The 14,013-nt window shown below is 40.2% G+C and overlaps 1 protein-coding gene across 1 annotated transcript in view; it reads right to left on the reverse strand.

Annotated features, from left to right (window-relative positions):
• Positions 1 to 14,013, reverse strand: part of LOC148047259 (vomeronasal type-2 receptor 26-like) — a 33,887-nt gene that overhangs the window by 12,439 nt on the left and 7,435 nt on the right. Inside the window, exon 3 of the mRNA XM_087708013.1 lies at positions 1,152 to 1,364. Within this exon, the coding sequence (XP_087564139.1) occupies positions 1,152 to 1,364 (213 nt within the window). The remainder of the gene's footprint in view (positions 1 to 1,151; positions 1,365 to 14,013) is intronic.

The raw sequence follows: 14,013 nt of genomic DNA on the forward strand, positions 1-14,013 counted from the left end.
CCAATAAAATACGATTATCTAGTCATATTAAATTTTGAAATAAAAGAAAGTAAAATTATAAATTTTACTCCATTAGATTTATTTTCAAAAAGTAAATCTGTGATGAAGAAAACAACTTCTCACTAGTAGGATCTGCAAAAAATTCTTAATGACTATACAAAGCATTGTAAAGCCCTTTGAAAGAGGTTCAAAGCAGTCTTCTACTAAAGCTACAAACTAAATAAGGGCGTCAACCTTAAAGGGAATGTTATTTGTTTCTTTATATATTTATTTGCTCAATCCATATGGCTGCCACACAGAGGTGGCATTCAGCAGGTTCTGACTACTTCTGGAGAACCGGTAGGGGAAATTTTGAGTAGTTCGGAGAACTCTTAGTGCTTCCGCGAGCCTCCACGACTCTCCAGCTTCCGCGGAGTGTCGCGCAGGCGCTGTGTGCGCCATCCCATGTGCAGAAGCGCAGAAGCCTTAAAAGACAGGTAAGGAGCTCAGGCAGGTGGGTGGGCCCTCCGGAGCACTGTACCAGAACGGTATCCGGTGCTCTGGGCAGGCTCCGGTACGCCCGTACCAGGGCGTACCACCTGCAACCTACCACTGGTCCAGTGCCTGACATGCAGATGCACAGAAGGCAGAGAAGAGGAGAACAGTGGAAATCTGTGGCCAATCCTTGGGACAGAAGAGCCACCACTGCTAATGAAGCTCCACCTGAGCTCTGGGGATAAAAGGCAGGGGGCAGAGATGAATAGATGTGGCAGACAACTATTCATCTTCTGGCTGGCTGGACTTGTCATCCTGCTGTGAGAGAGAAACTTTTTTGCCAGGGCTGCTGGTGCTCCTAATAAAAGAATCTTTGAGTTAACTTCAGAGGGTTGGTCATATTTGGGGAATTGAGTCAGAACAATTACAGACTACAGACTAGGTTTTGACTGAATTTAATTGGATTCAGTCTGACACCAAATTCAGAAACTACTAAACAAAATTGCCTTCTTCTTTGCCAAGGAAATCAGAATCACAATCCAAGCACCTGATGGCCCCTCTGATTAGTTTCATATGGCTTCATTTCATCATTAAGCCACAGTGACTATGCTTAGCTTGCTTGAAATAGGTGCTACGTTTTTGGACAATAGAAAAAAGACACCAATATTTTTCCTCACCTGGTTGAGCAACGCTAGCCGTTGAAGAGCATCTTGGTTGACAAAAACTACCTTTTTTTCAAAACTCCCCAGTTTGCCTTTGATGAGGTAATCCTTGGAGTCAAACATCCAGCTCACGATGTCCAGATCTGCTGCTATATCTCCATTTTGATCCACGTACAGTTTCCAAAGGGAAATATTACAAAATACATCCTTCTTCATAAAAGGATGAAGCTAGAATGGAAAAATCCACAAATATTAAAAGCAGAAACCTTGGTTTTTTATCCTACATCACGGATGTCAAACTCAATCATGTCACATGATATATCACAATGTATCATGACAACTTTGCAGAGCTGGTGTGTGTGTGTGTGTGTGTGTGTGTGTGTGTGTGTGGCTTGCACGTGATGCATCCGGCCAATGGGCTGCCAGTTTGGTACCCCAAAGCATGAGGGTAAAACATGAGCCAGCAGTGTGCAGCCGCCCCCCCCCCAAAAGCCAATACAATCCTTTGTTGCATAAACAGAGGCATAGAATGAAAATCACATGGGCCTTAGTGAGACCACACCTGGAATACTGCATCCATTTTTCGTCACTACATTACAAAAAAGATGCTGAGACTTTAGAAAATTACAAAGAGCAACTAACATGATCATGGGCCTGGAAACTAAATCATATGAAGAATGGTTACAGGAATTGGGTATGGCCAATCTAGACAAAAGGAGGTTGGGGGGGGGGGGCATGATAGCAGTATTCCAGTATTTGAAAGGCTGCCATAAAGAGGAGGTGGTCAACGTATTTTCCAAAGCACCAGAGGGCAGGACAAGAAACAACAGTTGGAGACTAATCAAGGAGAGAAGCAACCTGGAATTAAAGAGAAACTTCCTAATGGTGAGGACAATTGACCAGTGGAACAACTTGCCTTCAAAAATGCTTCATCACTGGAGGTTTTTCAAAATTAGACTGCTTGAGCCAGGGGTTGGACTAGAAGACCTCCACAGTCTCTTCCAGTTCTATTCTGGTTGATTGATTGATTGATTGATTGAAGATCTTTTCATGTTATTACAGATTATTGGTGCTGGAAAAATTAACTCAGCTACAAGAAAGCAGATTTTGGCTAAACTAGAGGAAATGTCTCTTAATAGGAACAGTTTTGAACCAGATAGGGTTGGTCTCCCCTTCTTTGATTGTCTTAATGCAAAGAGAGAGAGAGAGAGAGAGCTTGGGAAGGATTCCATGGATGAGAATCCTCAAGGGGAAAACAACTCAAGAAGCTTGGGAAATTTTGAAAAGTGAGATTATAAAAGCCCTGTCTAGCACAATACCAATGAAGAAGAAACATAACAGCTCCCAAAAGAAACCAGCATGGCTACATAAAGAACTCTCTGACAAATTGAAAGACAAAAGGATAAGTATAAAAAGTGGAAATAGGGGCACATAACTAAGGCAGAATATCAGCAAATAGCCCCTACCCTGTAAAGATGAAGTTAGGAAAGCTCAGGCTCACAATGAAGAAAGGCTTGCTACAAAAGTAACAAAAAACTTTCTTCCAATATGTTAAAAACAAGAAAAAAGTCAAGGAAACAATTGGTCCATTGCAGGGAGAAAGTGGAAAGAAGGTGACAAGCAACAGGGAGAAAGCAGAGGTATTTAATTCATTTGTTGCATCTGTCTTTACACAAAGGAAAAAAACAGTTCAACCTATCAAAAAGAGCAGCGCAAAAAAACAGATTAGGAACACAATTTAAAATAGGGAAGAAAATGGTAAATGAGCACCTGTCTATCCTAGACAAGTTTAAATCACCAGGACCAGATGGATTACACCCCAGGGTTCTGAAGGAACTGGCAGACGAGATCTCAGAACCATTGAACTACATCTTTCAGAGATCCTGGAGCACCGAGGAACTGCCACAAGACTGGAAAAGAACTGATGTGGTTCCCATCTTCAAAAAAGGAAAAAAATAGATCCAGGAAACTACAGACCTATCAGTCTAACCTCAATACTAGGGAAGATTCTTGAAAAGATAATCAAGCAACGAATCAGCGATCACCTAGAAGTAAAGTAATAACCAAAAGCCAACATGGGTTTATCAAAAACAGATCATGCCAGACTAATCTTATTGCATTCTTTGACAAAGTGACAAAATTTACTTGGATTTCAGTAAGGCATTTGATAAAGCAGACCATAACCTACTACTAGATAAAGTAGAAAAATATGGGTTAGACAGCATCACCACCAGATGGATTCATAACTGGCTGACCAACCACACTCAACATGTAATCCTCAATGGAACTGCATCTACATGGAGGGAAGTATGTAGTGGAGTACCCCAAGGCTCTGTTTTAGGCCCTGTACTCTTTAACATCTTCATCAATTATTTGAATGAGGGGATAAATGGGGAACTTATCAAATTTGCAGATGACACTAAGCTGGCAGGAATAGCCAACACTCCAGAAGAAAGACTTAAGATACGGAAGGATCTGGACAAACTTGAACATTGGGCAATATCTAACCAAATGAAATTCAATGGTGAAAAAAGTAAGGTTCTACATTTAGACAAGAAAAACAAAATGCACAGGTATAGTATAGGTGGTACCTTGCTCAATAGTAGTAACTGTGAGAGGGATCTTGGAGTCCTAGTGGACAGCCACTTAAATATGAGCCAGCTGTGTGCAGCAGTTGCCAAAAAGGCCAAAACAGTTCTATAAACAGCGGGATAGTATCAAGATCACATGAAGTGTTAATACCATTTTATAATGCCTTGGTAAGGCCACACTTGGAATACTGCATTCAGTTTTGGTTGCCACAATGTAGAAAAGATGTGGAGACTCTGAAGAGTGCAGAGAAGAGCAACAAAGATGATTATGGGACTGGAGACTAAAACATATGAAGAACGGTTGCAGAAATTGGGTATGTCTAGTTTAATGAAAAGAAGGAGTATGGGGAGACATGATAGCAGTGTTCCAATATCTCAGGGGCTGCCACAAAGAAGAGGGAGTCAGACTATTCTCCAAAGCACCTGAGGGTAGAACAAGAAGCAATAGGTGGAAACTATTCAAGGGGAGAAGCAACTTAGAACTGAGGAGAAATTTCCTGACAGTTAAAACAATTAATCAGTGGAACAACTTGCTTCCAGAAGTTGTGAACTCTCTTATTCTATTCTTTTCAAAGACTGCACAGCCACCAGTCAGAAAAGTTTTAACTGAGATTCCTGCAGAGATGAGAGGCTGGACTACAGGTTCTCAGGATTTCCTTCCAATTTGTGAGGGTAAATTTGTGAAGATGCTACTCACAAACCCATGCATACCGGAATTTATTTAAAAATGCAGATATCATTTTTAAAATTGTCAGTCTGTAATATCAAGTTATATTTGCCATACTTTTTGCTGTTTGGAACTTTATGCTCCAAGCAATTAGATCGGCCAAACCTGTCGGTCTTTTGTGGCACAAGGAGGTTGAGATGATTCCTTTCCCTCTTTCTTTGAGTTACTTCTCCAAAGAAACCAAGATTCTTGTTGGGATCCAATACCTGCCATGGCTGCAGCCTTGAAGCCCTCAACCTCTCTTTGTCCTTCTTTCCTCTTCTTCTGGATCTGGAGGAATATGCAGCATTCAAGGCATGGGCCAGAGTCTTAATGATACTGAAAACCTTTTGTCTAGTTTGAATCTGTATACCGCTTATTTTATTCTCCAATGGTGCTTTCTGGGTGCATCTTCTCCGACCTTTGACAGAAAAGGCATGCTTTGAAAAAGAACAGTGCAAAGACCGAGTTCGATATTGGGGTTCCAGTAAGTGGAAGGGATATATGGCATTATTTTTGGTCCATTTTTTTTCCTGTAAAGGAAAACTCCATACACTATGAATGTGCTTGAAAATTCTGTTTCTTCGCATGTTATATTTTGTCAAGACTGTGAGGATCCAGACTTTCCCTTCTATAGGTCCAGGAAACTGCATAAATGTTAAATGGAAAGGAATAATTCTCTCCAAAAGAGGAACATGTTCGATGGAGTGAAGAAAGACATTGACTTGTCTCCACTTTGAGATGGCATCCCTGAGGGGTGCTGTAAGTCGAGTCGTTGAGAATCGTTGTGATATAACAACACAAATTCCATTCCTGACAAGCATACGAGTAAAAATCCTCATAAAATTCTCTCCATTTTCTGTGTCTGAAGCAAAGAGACCAACCAAGGTCCATCTGAAATGGGAGAGCAATTGGACAATGCCTGGATATTGGATTCCTTCTTTGGGGAACATCGGGTGGAAAAAGGGGAATTGACGTTTATCACTCAGAGCCTCTGAAACAATTTCATAATTGGTCTGAAAAAAAGTCATGAAGAATTCTGTGTCATATATGGGGTCAGATCAATTCCAAATGTTAGCTTTTAATCAATCCAACTTGGTTCTTATGAACATATAAGAATACTATGTGGTTGATCAGTTATTAGACCCCCATATCAAGATACATAATATAATAAGTAGAACCTTATATAAAATAAAATAAAAACAAATTAATAAAAATAAAAAAGAATAAAGACTACAAATAATATTTCTGCATCATAACTACAAGTTACCACAATGTGATCCACAGATGGGGATACTGTTTCAAATACAGTTTCATATTATGTATGTTTTAAAATTCTGATTGCAAAGGAAATATATTGTTTTAATGTATAGATTCCAAAAGGTCTTTCATCTAATGTGCAGTCTAACATACTGATCTCTCTCTCTTTCATACACAATTAACATTCAGATAATAGATACGTGACACCTTTTTATCTCTGGAGTGCCACAAATACTGTAGGTTATAAGGTACTTATTTAACAATTATTCCAGGTGCTGAAATTTTCTTGAGTAAACACCACCAATCAAGATATTTCTTGAATAGTAGGAGGTTCTGATGAGGAACTTTGCTCTTAGAGCCTTCTATGAAGGATTTTATCACCAATAGGTTAAGAAGGGGAGGGAACAGTAGCAATAGCACCGCTTCGCAGTTCTTTACAGCCCTCTCTATGTGGTTTATAGAGTCAGCCTATTGCCCCCCAATAATCTGGGTCCTCATTTTACCCACCTCCGAAGGATGGAAGGCTAAGTCAACCTTGAGCCTGTTGATAATCAATCTGCCAAACTGCAGTCAGCCAGCAGTCAGCAGAAGTAGTCTGCAGTACTGAATTCTAACCACTGTGCCACTGTGGCTCTTAACATTTTGGTTAATATGTTTGCAATGTTTTAATAAAGTGGTTAGTTAATGCTAGTGGTCTCTATGAGTTTATATGTAGTCTGTAAGTAAGATAATCCACTGGGATTCTTTTAATGAATCTAGAATATGTTACCATTGAAAAATATTATTTTGGCTAAGATAATGTACAAAACAAGAGCCTTCCATCATTGCTTCATTTTCCTTTTATACATAAGACAATTTGATTAGACACAGAGCCTCTCCTCACTTTCACAAATGTGTAGCAGAAACCCCCAAAGCAATGGGGATGGTGTCATGAGAGGATATGACTGCTTTGATCCTTCCCCACTCTGGATCCTAGAGCAATGACATCTGAAATGGCCACAGTGAAAAGCATTTCTTGAATTCCATGATTCATACCTCCTCAGCCCTTATTCTTAACACTGGTACACTGGTTGTGTGTTGAGTCTCTTACTCTGTACTCTTTATGTACATGACTGCATTCCCTCTCATGCCAATAATACTATTATTAAATTTGCAGATGATACAACAGTGGTGGGATTCATCTCTGGGGGGGATGAGTCTGCCTATCAAGATGAAGTAAACCGGTTACTTTCATGGTGTGGAGACAATAACTTGGTCCTTAACACCAATAAGACCAAGGAGGTTATAGTGGACTACAGAAGGACTAGATCAGATAATCCACCAAGGCTGCCAGACATCTGAGGACAGAAGAACAACCATAGCACAAAAGAAGCGAGCACTCCACAAAGCCAGATCTGCAAATTCTGCAACAATGGTAGCAGAACATTTCATGCCTGTATAGGCCTTACCAACCACTTGAGGACATATCGTGGCTAGCCCACAACCTGATAGATGCCAAGGTCCTCTTTGAACATGATGGACAAACATCATTAATGGAGACGAAGTGAAGCAAGTGGCCAGTTTTGGGATGTTATCTTAAAAGAGGACCTGACCTGGGGCATTCACATTGCAGCACTGGTCAAAAGGGCCCAGCAGAGAATATACTACCTGAGACTTCTCAGGAAACAACAACTGAATGAAAAATTGGTGGTGACCTTCTACTGCTGTACCATAGAGAGTATTTTAACTTACTGCACCTGTGTATGGTTTGCCAATTGCACAGTGGCAGATAGGACAGTGCTCCAGAGGGTTAACGCCATTGCCCGGAGGATCATTGGTTGCGTTCTCCCCTCTTTGGAAGAGCTTTATAGCTCCTGCAGCCTTAAGAAAGTTCAAAACATTCTTAAAGATCCATCTCATTTTTTAACTACTACGTACCATAGTTCATAGCAGATGGTACAGGATAATAAAAACAAGGACAAACAGCTTCTATCTCAGAGCAGTAACTATATTGAATTCGACTGTATAGTGTTATACTAATGCAGTATCAGGGGTATTCAATTCAATTGTATAGAATGTGAAGGATGTGTGTTTTTGTTTTATTTTTATAGATTTCTTATATATGATGTACATTGAAGATGACGTTTAATTTCATTGTACGAGATGCAATGACAATAAAGTAAATGAAAAAACATAAACAAAATGGTTGGATCTATTGTTCCATTCACTTGAACAGATACAGAAACACACACACACAAACCTGTGCCACTTTGTAGGTGCCTACTAAGGTTGACATCTGGATGGAGATATCACTGGCAGCTGCATCAAGAAGAGCCAAAAGGTTGTCCTTCCTTCCACAGCTGTAATTGGGAACATTGGCCTCTCCAGTAGAGAGCATGTCCAGCAAAGCTTCTGAAGTGCCAATTGTGTTAAAATAGTCATTCTGGATGTTGTAGCCAAGGGTGAAATTTTGCAGGTACCATCTATTCTTGCTGATCTCTTCAATAGTCATAATGAAGCGGGTGATTCTATGCATTTCATCAAATGTCTTACTGTAAAATAATGTTCAAGTTGATTTATTTCTCTTTGGATCTATACACCTGTTTTATTATTGTTCAGAAGATGATATTGAGATTAACCTCCACCAGGGTTAAAAGTTACAAATATATCGTTTTATAGTAGGGCTGATATTCGTTTCTCCAATAACTCGGTTTCAGACTAATTCAATCATTAGAGTAGAACCACCATAAAAAGAAGGTGGCCAGGAAAAGCAATTTCATAGGTGGGCAGGAAAAGCAATTCTACAAATAACCTGTTGTCTTTTTCTATAAGAATCAGGGAATGGCTATCAGTGAGATGTCATATGGAAAAGGGCAGAGGAAACTACAGCTCTTTTAATCATTGTTTTAAAGAAAATTTAGCATTCAACTGATAAACTCTGCCCTGGATAGGGACGGGGAAACAATCTGGACTTCTTTCAGGCGTTCCCCTTGCCCCATCTCTGGATTTGAGTCTCTTCTGCAAAAGGAGACAAAAGAGGGAAGCCGTGAAAATCAAAAGCATTCAGGAAATTAGACAGATCCTGTAACATAAGAGTCAGAGAAATAAAAAGAACAGAACCGTAAATGGAGGGAAGGCAACTCCATCACACACATTCATGACTTACGAGTGAGACTTTTTATTTGGAGCCATGTTGAAAGGCAACATTTCACGTGATATTCTTGTTGCACAAAGGACTACACCAATGAGATGGTCTCCTCGCCTATAATAGCTCCATGGGTGGCTTTCATCTCGATCCTCCAAACTCAGTGGGCACTTCAGTCTAAGCTTCCCAAAGACTTGCTGTGACACCAGAAGCATCAGAAGCATAAGAAAGAGGCCCATAATTCATAGGGTTGAAAGAACAAGAAGAATGAGAATAATTCAAAACACTCTACAAGATGGAAGGGCCAGTGACTTTCCCAATTCACAGAGACAAACTGATTTTCATCTTGAAAGGAAAGAAATTTACATTCAAAAGCACAGCTCCTGCCTGTCCCAAAACTTGTGTCACAACAGAGTGTGATCTGATGCATATATTCTTTCCTGATGCAAGACCTTTGCATGTTGCCTCAGTCTAATGTTTACATCACTTGAGCAGCAGAGGATGTGCCAAACCCAGAATTGTGATCATTACACTGAGAAACAACTTTTCCTCTTGGGATCCTAAACTACTTCTCGGTCCCATTTGCAGAGGAGAAGCTGGGGAAAAAATCACAGATACATCCCTGGAGGAACTGTTCTCTAGTTGTTATCCTTCCTTTCAGGACTCATCCAGGAAATGGATGTAGATATATCAACAACCTGGTAACTTTTGCTGTCCTTCAAGATGGTATCTCCTCCAAAGTCTCCTGGGCAAGGTTATCCAGAGCTATGGAGGCAATCAGCCCCTTGAACCCTGTCTAAAGTTAAAACCAGGCCTGTTTGTGATTTTCTTTTATGTTAAATCTTCGTTTCTGTACCTTAAATTGGAGCAGATTTTAAAATTCCTTGTATCTGAAGTGAAATTTCATTTCCAATCTGTTCTACAAATAGAACAGATCAGAAAAATCAGGGTTTGGATGAGAGGTGACTAAAAGGCAGGAAAGTGATAGCTTGTATCATTGCATAATTAGAGAGAAAGTTAAAGGAGGGATTGAAAGTTTTTTTCCCCTTGACATCTCTGTGTTGTCCTTCCCTATTCATGTTAAGACACTGAAATCCTCTATATTTTGAAGTTTCTTGGTTTGTTAAATAAAGAGTGGACTTTGAGGTCTGTAGGTGAGAGGGTGGCAGTGCCCTCAGTGTGGTGGATGGTGAGACTTGATTTCTTCCCACATCCACCCAGAAGGTAGTTTGAGGGGACCTGGGATTTGAATTGGTCTTTTTTACTTAAAGTTCTGGAAGATATGCACTTTGCTGAGAATTTTATTCAAGGAATTTAGTGTCAGAAGACTCTAGTTATGATTAATGGTGATCTAAGTAAATCATGTGATATCTAGAAGGGGACAAGCCAAGATTGTCCTTTGTCCCCTTTGTTGGTTATTTTGGCTCTTGAAGTGTTGACTTGTCATAGCCCAGGAGAAAGGAGAGCAGGAGGGAGGTTCCGTTAAGTTAGTTGCCTAGCAACAGAACAAAGATTCCGATCAGGGACAGTTGACTGCAGCAACTGTCAACTTTGAATCTAAACTGGCAGCAGCCATTTTTTCTATTCCACATGGAAGATTCAAAAAAATTCAGCACTGCCCACCATGGAGGAATTTGTTGGTGAAATGGACAGAATTTGCTGAGATGGACACATTGATTTCTTTTACAGGTAATCCTCAACTTATGACCTCAATTGAGCGCAAAATGTAGGTGGCTGAGTGAGAAATTTGTTAGGTGAGCTTTGCCTCATTTTATGACTTTTCTTGCCACATTTGTTAAGGGAATCCCTACGGTTATTAAATTAATAACATGGTTGTTAAGTGAATCTGGTTTCCCCATCGACTTTGCTTGTCAGAAGGTTGCAAAAGGAGATCACATGGCCCCGGGATACTGCAACCTTCATAAATATGAGTCAGTTTTCAAGCATCCGAATGTAAATCAAAATGAATATTAAAATGCTGCCAAGGTCATAAGTGTGAAAAGTGTCAGTCAAGGCATACCTGAATTAAAGGGCAATGTACCTTTATTGGTGACTGAAACACCCTTAGTGTCTTTTTTCATAAAATGTCCACAAAAATCCTCTTACAACTTATGCTTTTAATGATTGGACAAGAGAGACTATTTTTAAAAAGAGTTACAATGTAATTTGAGAGAGGGAGGGAGGGGGCAACAAACAGGGCAGCAATCTCACCTCCTCTGAGATTGCTGCCCTGTTTGCCACCTACAAAATCCCACAAGTATGTCCGTAACGTTCTGTGTCCTGCTTCACACACTCTTCACGTGTTGTAGGGATGCGTAGAAAGAGATGCAATGACTGAGCAGAACGAACAGGTAAGCACTACCACTGTCCACATTTCCATCTGTAAGAGGAGAAATCACATGCTTCTTCACAACCACTATCTCTATAATAATTTATAATAATGAGCAATATTAGGTTGATGACCCTGAGATCGTGGGTCCAATATGACAAAGAACCCCAATTGCAAACAAGACTATCATACAACTAAAATAATGGCATTTTTACAGCTCCCTGCAATTATACAATTATTTGTGATATATCAACACGATTCCCACTGTATAAATGTCACATTTAAAATATCTTGGTAGGGTATTTTCAGGGCTCAGTTATGGGCACAGATAGATATGATAATTCAACTACTCAAAGAGCTAAATGGCCATCTTCCAATTAGCTGGAAAAGGCTGGAGGACACTATTTTCTGACTGGCCTTCAATTTTTCCAAATCTTGCACCATATTCAAGGTTTGGATTCTTTGAGAATTTTGAGAGGGTGAATTCTTAAGTTTCACATTTTTGCATTTGTTTTGGTCATAAGCTGCTTCTTAGTATTCAAGTCTGGCCTCAGAAGGATAATGTAGCACTTGGGGATGAAGATACAGCCCAACAGACCAGCACTGGAGGACAAGATGGAGAAGACCTGAACAGCCACCATGTATTTCCCTTTGGTGCTCAGATAGGTGGGCACAAAGGTCACCCAGACACTGCAAAAGACCAGCATGCTGAAGGTGATCAGTTTGGTTTCATTGAAAGCTCCAGGCAGTTTCCTGGCTAGGAAAGCCACTGTAAAGCAGATGGCAGCCAGGAAGCCCAGATAACTGAGGGTAGTGTAGAACATGACAACAGATCCTTCATTGCATTGCAGGATGATCACTCCAGGCTGGGACTGAAAGTCAGAGTCAGGGAATGGGGGGGAAGCTCCAAGCCAGATGGAGCAGATGATAATTTGGATAGCAGCAGAAGAAAGGATAATGTAGTTGGCCCAGCTCTTCTTCAACCATCTCTTCACTTGGTTTCCTGGTTTTGTGGCCAGGAAAGCCAGCACCACTGTGATTGTCTTGGCCAGGAGAGAAGAAACGGCAACTGAGAAAATGATGCTGAACACTGTTTGTCGGAGAAGGCAGGTGGCTTTCCTTGGTTGACCAATAAAGAGAAGAGGGGTCAAGAAGCAAAGCAGGAGGGAGACCAGGAGGGTGTAAGAGAGGTCCCGGTTGTTGGCTTTGACAATGGGGGTTTCTCGATATTTAATGAATAAGATTAAAACAAGGCCTGTAGTTAGGAACAGGAGTAGGGCAAAAGAGTTGAGTATGAAGCTCAAATATTCTTTATAAGACAAGAAGATTATTACTTTGAGGGTACATTGAACTCGGTCCTCATTTGGATATTGATCATCTGGACACTTGGTGCATTTTTCTGTATCTGAGAAAATAAAAAGACGATACTTCCTTAAAATTCTGTCCTTTACATTTCAAGAAATACCTTCTTGGGACAACAGCTGATACCAGCAGCATTTTCCAAGATTATTTCTTAATATCTCCTCAGAATGAAGGTAGCAAGAACATTATTTTCTAAACCATATAAAGCTAAGGTCTATGAAATTGGGGAAAATCCTAAAACCTTTTCTTTGCTTTCCTGTGTAATCTGCAGAATTTTCATAGTAACCCAGATTATTAGAAGTAAATACTCAGTTATAAATAATCAGCTTATTGGAGTCCTTCCAGATGGTACTTAGTACCGTACTGGACTCAGAGTATGCCTATCTTCTGAAATGTAGTTGACTGGCAGAGAAAGATAGTCCTGCAAATAATCTAGAATGATTACTGTGACCAGCGGTAATATTGATGCAATGAGGTGCATCAATAATTGTCCACAGCACCTCATTATGGACCAGTGATAGCTTCCAGTGATCCAAAAGGGGAGGCCCATGTAAAGAGCATTGCAATAATCCTTCCTGGAAATGGTCCTAAGACTATTCTCTCAGTTTCAAAGAACTTAAATGTTTCTAGAAAAATAAACATGGAAAGACAGATCCAAACTAATAAACAGAATCAGTATTTTCTTTGGCAGTAGCAAAATTTGCCCAAAATGCCATATTTTCCAATCCCTATCAAGGTCTTTACGATTTTTCATTTTGTCCTTTAACTTTCACTTTGGTGAAAATTGTTCTGGATGAATCCACTTCCACAAGGCCTGTCCTTTCCTCCAGTGTCACCCACCTTCCTGAGTGGAGATGGTCCCCTCTGGACAAGGAACACAGTCGTAACAGCAAAATGGCTCTCCTTCTCGCTTCTGCTTGACAAATCCAGGATGACATTTTTCCACACATTTGGACTGAGGAAGAGACTAAGTAGAAAAACAATGAATTCTGAATTATGGTAGCACTAACCATCTTGACATGGTGACATGCTCTCGAAATAAAAGTGACTGCTCACTTTCTAGTACTGTAGTACTATGAGATAGAGGTGAGGTTATGGGAACGTGTCCCTCATAAAGTATAAATCAGGAAACTTTTGCTGCAGCACATATGAGTCATGTGAGAGAATGTCTGAGGCTCAGCTAGGTATCCAAGACAAGGTCCTTTCTGTTGAAGAACTACACTTAAGTAACAACTGCCATAAAAGAACAAATTAATTGTTATTAATTAAATTTGGAGCCTCCTTTCCCCCCCCCCCCGCGCGAATACGTTAAGGAAGCTAACAATATCAACAATTGCATTCAAGGGGTTTTTCGATGAAGTCTCCTCTTACAAGCCAAAGCCCAAATCTAAGCAGCATTTCCTTCTAAATTGTCTTTTGTTATTTCAGATAACAGGAAAGGCTTTTCTCTGAGTCAAAGTTGTGTTTTCGATTTTCAATTTTCAGGGTCAGGGCATTGTCACTCA

This window comes from Thamnophis sirtalis, unplaced genomic scaffold, assembly GCF_051295495.1.
Source record: "Thamnophis sirtalis isolate CommonGarterSnake01/CBP01778 unplaced genomic scaffold, rThaSir2_p1.2 scaffold_3, whole genome shotgun sequence".
Taxonomy (NCBI): domain Eukaryota; kingdom Metazoa; phylum Chordata; class Lepidosauria; order Squamata; family Natricidae; genus Thamnophis; species Thamnophis sirtalis.